The 8,058-nt window shown below is 45.6% G+C and overlaps 1 protein-coding gene across 1 annotated transcript in view; it reads right to left on the minus strand.

Annotated features, from left to right (window-relative positions):
- Nucleotides 1-2,310: 2,310 nt before the first annotated feature.
- Rheb (Ras homolog, mTORC1 binding) overlaps nucleotides 2,311-8,058 on the minus strand; it is a 41,852-nt gene continuing 36,104 nt past the window's right edge. The window contains exons 5-8 of the mRNA XM_031380196.1: nucleotides 6,962-7,018; nucleotides 6,820-6,867; nucleotides 6,023-6,104; nucleotides 2,311-2,814 (exon numbers count right to left, since the gene is read on the minus strand). Of these exons, the coding sequence (XP_031236056.1) occupies nucleotides 2,722-2,814; nucleotides 6,023-6,104; nucleotides 6,820-6,867; nucleotides 6,962-7,018 (280 nt within the window). The 3' untranslated portion in view covers nucleotides 2,311-2,721. The remainder of the gene's footprint in view (nucleotides 2,815-6,022; nucleotides 6,105-6,819; nucleotides 6,868-6,961; nucleotides 7,019-8,058) is intronic.

Here is an 8,058-nt window from a genome sequence, read left to right on the forward strand (position 1 = left end):
TGGAGCGATGGCTCAGAAGTTAAAAGCATGCATTGCTTTTGCAAAGGACATGTTTGATTCCCAGCACTCAGACCTTCAGTAGCTCTATCTCCAGGGTATCCGATGCTTCTGGCCCCCAGAGGTTATCACACACATGTGCACATAGCTAGACACATAATTAAAAACAAAACTAAGAAACATGTAAAAATATGACCGCTGGGTCCCTTCCCCTTCCCTGTTCAGGGCTGGGCCTGCACCTAGGCCTCCTGCACAGGGAGCTCTGTCCCACTCACATAGTTTTGTCTTGCTCTTATCTGAGACAGGGTTTCTCTGTGTAGCCCTGGCTGTCTGGGAACTCACTCTATAGACCAGGCTGGCCTTGAACTCAGGGATCTGCCTATCTCTGCCTCCTGAGCGAAAGGTGTGTGCCAACATATCCGGCTTTCATCTTTCGTATTTTTAATAAGCAGTTAGTTACAAGTCTGGTAAAGGCATTCCACCTATGAAAGGGTTTTTTTTTTGTTTGTTTTTTTTTTTTTTTAGAAGAAAACAAGAATGTTTCTCCTAATACACGTCTTGTTCAAAAGGCATTTAGTAACTTCTATGCATAATTGATTTGCTTTATGACATTACTTTCATGTATATTTGCATACACATTTCACCTCAGAGTAAAAACTATGAACACATAAAATGAAAGGCCCAGTGAGAGGCTCAACAGAACAGGCAAGGTTAGTGTACCAAGTCACTGGAAGACACCAAGAAACCCTAAGGTTCAAACACAGCAGCTGGCTATGTGGAACATGGCTGGAAAGACAGCAGAGGTGCCTGGGGGTTATTAACAACGTCTAGGAAAGTTAGCTGCTGAAGAAATGTGAGAATGGGGAGAGCAGAGCAGATAGCACAGATGGTTGTGACCCTTCATGTGGTTGTTGGGAATTGAATTTTAGGACCTCTGCTTGCTCCGGTCAACCCTGCTGGCTCTGGTCAATTCCTCTCGCTCAGTCCCTGCTCACTCCGGCCCAAAGATTTATTATTATAAATAAGTACACTGTAGCTGACTTCAGACGCACCAGAAGAGGGTGTCAGATTTTATTATGGGTGGTTGTGAGCCAGCATGTGGTTGCTGGGATTTGAACTCAGGACCTTTGGAAAAGCAGTCAGTGCTCTTACCCACTGAGCCATCTCACCAGCCCTAATGTGATTTAAAAGATGTATTTATGTATATGAGTACACTGTAGCTGTACTGATGGTTGTGAGCCAGCATGTGGTTGCTGGGGTTTGAACTCAGGGCCTTCGGAAGAACAGTCAGTGCTCTTAACTGCTGAGCTATCTCTCCTGTCCTTGAAATGTGATTTTACTTGTACTTTGAGATTCAATTTGAGCTGTAAGATACTTTTAAACATAAGCCTAGTTTTACATTTGTGCTTCCTATAGCTCAATGAATCTAAGATTACTTTCATGTGTCACCAAAATAAACATTACCTTTTATGACACAGTATCTAGAGCTGCCCAATTTAGCTAGAGTGGCTGAGCTCCAGGAAGCCTCCCCAGTAAGGGCTCTCTTTTTTAAAAATGCCAGTACTCTGATCTTAGGTCCTTATGTTTGCACAAAAACCTTCCCAACTGAGTCACCTCCCCAGTCCCTGCAAGACAGCTCATCTGTGGTGATGTTTACTGGCCTAGATGGTAGACCGGAGAGGAAGGACCCATTACCTCTCCCTTTGCAGGCAGTGCCTGCAGGCCTGGTCATGACCTTTTAAAAGATAAGCACTTCATTACATCGGCTGTAGCATTTGCTTGGTATTAGAAAGGGCTGTGAAATTTTAACTGGGAAGGGGCTCCATTTACAAAGCGAGCTCACCTTCCCTGCAAGGCTCAGGGGAAGTTGTGGGAGAGGGGGCAGAAAGAACACAGCAGCAGGAAGGCAGGAGTGCTGTGAAGGCGGCCTACTAGGCACATCGCCGTTCCAACAGGAGGCAGTAACTGGGCGCAGGAGTACATGAAGATGTAAGGAGAGGTGTTAGAAGTGTTGGTCTGGGGCCGAGTGGGGAAAAGAGTTGGGGTTAATAGAATCAGGGAACACTGTACAGCCAGTGGTGGTGGCACACACCTTCAATATCAGCACTTGGGAGGCAGAGGCAGGTAGATCTCTTGAGTTTGAGGGCAGCCTGGTCTACAGAGTGAATTCCAGAACAGCCAGGGCTACACAGAGAAACTCTGTCTCGAGAAAGCAAACAAAACAAAACCAAAAAACAAACAAGTGATGTGCACCACCATGCCCCATCCCAACATGGTTCCTGGTTTAAAAACTATATCAAGTAGCACAAAGGATTAAGGTTTGCAGCTATTTTATTTACAAGTATACATTTAACACAATGAAATAAACACTGATATATTGAAGCCTAGTTAATAGTAGTGTAACATGTGTATCATTTTGATGATTACATTATTTTAAACAACAAACTACACTGAAAAATTAATGCCGATAAAATTCTTGGTCATAATATTAAGAAATACAATATATAAATTGAAAATATGATTGTTTAAAATTTGAAAATGGAAGTGAACTCATTTGGACAGAGTCAGACGTTAACATAATCTGAAAGGGGAGGACCTCTGACCCAAACGACATCTTTCAGGTTAACAGAAGAAAACAGAAGCATAGTTTTATCTTCAAGGATGACGGGCAGTTGGCTTCCTCGGGTGAAGATATTCCCAGTGTCCGCAGGTTCTGCAGAATCGTCACATTACCGAGCACGAAGACTTTCCTTGTGAAGCTGCTCCATCAATCTTTTCTGCTTCCAAAATTATCCTTTTAAAAACATCAACAGCAGTCTGAAGAGAAGTTAAGAACAGTGACAGGATTAATTCTCAGAAGACTCTGGTAGCTAGCTGTTCGTGACCAAAAAGACTGAGGAGGGCAGGCACCTATCTGTTCTTCAGGGCCATGTTGGGGCTGGCAGGCTAGAACCCCCGTGCCCCATGGCCTTTGTCACAGCACCTAGCTTCCACTCTGCTCTGCTTCTATACTCTTCCATGATACCCTCTGGATATTTGGGGCCCGTCTCTACTCTTCCCTTGTATCCTCTGCAGCTCCTAAAAGGTCCCCTTTCTCCTAGGACCTCTGGTACCCAAGGTATCCAACAAGGGAGGTGCTCTTCTTGCCCTTCCTGCTCCTACAGAGCCACCCTTCTTTCTCTCAGCACCCCCAAACTTCCAGTTTGACTATGGTCTCTGTTTCTCTGGCAAGCTCTCCATCACCCATAGCTAGTCCTCCTGTGCACCATGCCACCAATTACAAACCCATCAGGCCAAGTTCATAGTAAACTCCACTCCTCCCAGTCTTGGTCTCCTCTTCTCTAGTGACTATCACCCCAGTCTTAGTTCTGTAGTCAAACTCCTTTGGCAACTTTAGAAAGATCTTCTTTTTCTGAAGGGCGACGAGAACTGTTAGTCTCTGTCCTTTAAATACAAGAACTATGATCATGGAAATTAAAAGCTATTGGTTGTGGAGGAAGAACCTGGCTCCGGCCACCTCCTTTATCAGGAGTCAACTCGCTCTAGTATCTATTTCACAGGTCCCACCACAGTTATTTATCTGGCAGAGCTGGTGTCTGACTCCTCTGACAGTCCTCATGCCCTAAGCACTGCTCTCTCTCTAGGCCAGCTTTTGGTCTCACAGTACCGAACCCACTCACTCAGCAAGCATCCGTCAGCATGTCAACACTGCTTAGCCCGGGGAGCTGTGGGGAGCTGTGGGGAGCTGTGGGGAGCTGTGGGGAGCTGTGGGGAGCTGTGGGGAGCTGTGGGGAGCTGTGGGGAGCTGTGGGGAGCTGCGGGGAGCTGTGGGGAGCTGCTCACTTTGGACCTGCAGCAGAAGTTTACCAGGGATGCTGAATTTGAACCAGGCTACCTAGCTCCAGTCCTCCAGCTTACCTCCCCAGAGAGGCGCTGAGCTTTAGCCCTCCCACCTCATTGAATCTGGCTCATGGTTAGTCACTTTTTCCTGTAATTCACTGGAAAACAGAATCTGCCTTCATAGGAGAACACCATGCTCAGCACCACACCCACTCACACCCTCTGCTTCCGTCCCGCTCTGCTTCCGTCCCGCTCAGGAATGAAGTCTATCATCTAACAAGCCAGCAAGGCCATCGCTTAGCTTCCCTGTTTATCAGAATGTAAACTGAGGAAAAGGCCAGGCTGTGGATGGGTCTTGAAACTGGTTCTACTGCCTAGAGAGATCCTCAAGTTCTAAAATGAGATAGTTCAACAGATACTTTTGAGAACAGGGGAGACAAGCAGTACTACCTAATTCAACTAAAAGTCCAGGCGCCCTTCGTGCTAGTGCCTTTCTTGCTATCTGGACTTTACTGCCTGTCCCTAGCTGAGCTGCCTCAGACAGAGGGCCCCGACATCTGAGCTAGAAATGGACAGATCAACAGGAGGGATAAAGGCCGGGTGAGCCCACCTCAGATATCACTGAGTGCTTGAGAGGGAAGACAGGACCATTCAATCCAGCTGGGGCATCAAGGAGGGGGCCCACGAGAAGTGGAACCTGAGTGTAGACTTTGAGGCTAAGGAATTTCCTCATGGGAAAGGTAGAGCAGCACAGAAAGGGTTCGGGCAGACTCTTGGCTCCTTGGCCTTGACAAGTGCAGCTAGCTGTCCCGTGAGCCTGGACGTTCCACAGAGTGGTAAAGCCATCCTAGTGGTGGATTAAACAGGCCCTGTGATAAAACTTAAATACTATGAACTACCAGAGGATGCAAGGAGACAATGGGGGCAGGACATTTTAAGCTTAAACAACGTCCTTCTGTGTTTAAAGAAGCAGTAGAGGTCTGTGTGGCAGTGACTAGAAAGCAGACAGAGCACAGGCTGCCACATGCTCTACAGGAGGCTAAAGTGTGTGGTCTGCAGCCTAAGTAAGGTCAGGCAGAAAGGGGAAGTCAGGGGTGGAAGAATCAGATCAGTGTGGAAACCAAAGGTCTGGGCAAAAGAACAAATTTAAACTGAAGTTATGAATAAACAGCAGCAACAGTTCAGTGGAGCTCTCTAGTACGGAGGTGACACAGCCCTTAAAGGGACAGGCACAGGACGGAAACTGGGAACAAAGTAACACGTAATAATTTCTGCATTAAAATAACCACGCAATCCCAGGAGGAAATAGAGCTCGGTGGGCTGACAAGTTGTCAGGTGACTCTGCTTGCCAAAGGTTCAGACTCTTGCAAAGCCAGCTCCCTGTCTTCCATTCCCTTTGGGGTGGGGTACTTCATAGGGAATGTTTCTAAACTGAATTTAAAAGGCCAACAGATCCTGCATTCCAAAGGAAAAAATACTCCCTCCCCTTTGTGCCAAAAACTGTGGACATGATGCTGGCTCAGCATCTTCAGGCCTAAGCTATTAAACTTATTTTTTCTTACTGATAAATTCATCCTAGGATGGCCTAGGTCCCAAGGTTTTGCAGGATGGTCTCCTAACAGCCCTCTGCCTGCTGTGTAAAGATGCTATACCCCATTTACTCTTCATTGCCTTTGCCAAGCCCACATGAAGGGCCACGCCTGGGTCAGGTGCATGCTGCCACCCACCTGCCCCTCCCACTCACCCAGCTCTGTGGCTATGTCTGTGCGAAGGAGCCAACAGCTAGGCCAGTGTATTACTTTCAATAAAAGGGATTATTTATAAAAAACAAAACCACGCATTTGACTGATTTTGTACTAAAAAGGGACATAGTTATACAGTTAAGGTTCCTTGTCTGCGTCTGATTTCTGTTCCTGTCTATGGACACAGCCACAGGAGCAAATATGCTCTCCACTACTATGCCCTTCTCTACAGGCCTTCTAGGCCTACCAGAGCAGAGTATTTACAAAACTTAGAAATTATTAGCACCTTTCTAAAACACTCCAAAGTTTATGTTAGATATGGCAGAAGGTTAAATAAAAGTTAAATAAGCAGGATTAAAAATGATAGGTAAGATGCCAACTGAAGAAATTATATGCTTGTATCTAAGGAGAATGATATAAAGTTAATTTTAGAAACTACATACCTGATTTTCTTTAGCAGAAGATTCCAAAAAAGCTGCATTCCAGGATTCTGCCAAAGCCTTTCCTTCTTCGTAACTGATCACCCTGAAGGGAGAAGGAAGTTCTGTCCTTTAAAAGGTTATGGCTAATTTAGCAAACAACTTTCCTGTAAGCAGAACCATGAGCTCTACTTTATTAGGAAGCAATGCAGGAACACTAAATTCTGCATGGCTGAGACCAAACGGACAAGTCTTGCAGGTTCAGAAATGTGACTGCTTTCCACTACTGCAGCATCAACCTCCACCTGCTGGTCACAGCAACCCAGGGCCAGGGAAAATCCCAGCAGGGCCATAGTGCACCTGAGCATCAACCAGCCCAGGCTATTATCAGCTCTGTTGACATAGTGTTTCCGCCCCTATCACAGCTAGTATGCAACAGGACTATGTGAAAACTGAATACAACCTGTCACGCTAACTAACCCAGGAGAATTTCTCAGTTTGCTCCTTGTTCTAAGTAAGTGTGGCATTTACACTATTTACTGCTTCTGCTGTACATAATGGCACCACGAGGACAGAATTTATGGCACTCTGGTGACTAAATCTTTTTTTTTTTTTTAATTTTTTATTTATTATATGTAAGTACACACTGTTGCTGTCTTCAGACACACCAGAAGAGGGCGTCAGATCTCATTAGGGATGGTTGTAAGCCACCATGTGGTTGCTGGGATTTGAACCCAGGACCTTTGGAAGAGCAGTCAGTGCTCTTACCCACTGAGCCATCTCACCAGCCCCCTGGTGACTAAATCTTAAGAGCAACATACCTTTCCATATGCAGGTCTTTCTTATTTCCAACCAACATAATAGGTATCCTATGAGGAGAGAATGCGAGAAAGGTAGGTGAGAGCCAGCCTTCCCGCCTGAGGAGATGCTGACACACCCTAGACAAGAGAGACAGCTACTTACTGCACTTTCCCCACCATGTCCAACAACTTGCCATGGATAACTTTAATTACTTCAAAACTGCAAGACAAAAAGCATGGAATATCATTTTAATGGAGAAATTTAAAAACTTACATTTACAGTAGAGAAAAAAATATGACACAGATTCATCATTTTTAACTTGGACAAAGAATTATTAGCTCTCTTTACATATGACACTCAGAATCTGTATTGTGACTACTCTAAGTCTTACCTAAAGTCTAGCACTGGGCTGACAAACCACAACACCTACTGTACCCCCAAACTGCATCTATCAAAGAGCAGAATCTTTAATGCAAATCAGAAGTACGTTTTCTGAGGTGGTATGCCCTAGTGACCATCCTGTCCCCCCCATCCTCCTTTTTTGGGCAGTCTCAAGGTACAGCCCTGGCTGGCTTGGCCAGTTCTGTCTGCCCCTATCTTCACAGTGCTGGGATTAGAGAGACTTGACACCACACCTAGCTCCCTCTCCTTTTCTAAGTACCATCATTCATTGGGTGATGCTAACCCCTTGATTTTTACTATCATCCATGTGCAGACGATCACTGAACATGTCACAAAGATTAACCTAAAAACCTGCCACAATGAGATCCTTTATACCTCTGACCACTGGCTAATGGACACAAACCATTGCCATCCTCAGTCAGCCTGGTGTGAGCATCAACCAGCATTACTTGTGAAGTTGCCCAGAACCCTGTAGCCTTCCACTCCTTTCTGCAGTCGCCTTTAAGCCCAGCTCTTGAGAGGCAGAGGCAGGTGAGTTTGAAGCCAGCCTGGTCTATATATGAATTTCAGGACAGCCAGGGTTACATGGTGAGACCATTTATCAGCTGGGCACAGTAGCATGCCTTTAATCCCAGCACTCATGAGGCAGAGGGTGGATCTCTGTGAGTCTGAGGCTACACGGGTCTATATAGTGTCAGAGCTACATAGTGAGACTGTTTAAAAAACAAAGTCCCAAATAGTAGAAAGTGAGAAAGATGGTTTAATGATTTAGTGAAAGAAAAAGTAAACAAGCCTGGCAGTGGTGGCGCATGCCTTTAATCCCAGCACTTGGGAGGCAGAGGCAGGCGGATTTCTGA

This window comes from Mastomys coucha, unplaced genomic scaffold, assembly GCF_008632895.1.
Source record: "Mastomys coucha isolate ucsf_1 unplaced genomic scaffold, UCSF_Mcou_1 pScaffold19, whole genome shotgun sequence".
Classification (NCBI taxonomy): Eukaryota; Metazoa; Chordata; class Mammalia; order Rodentia; family Muridae; genus Mastomys; species Mastomys coucha.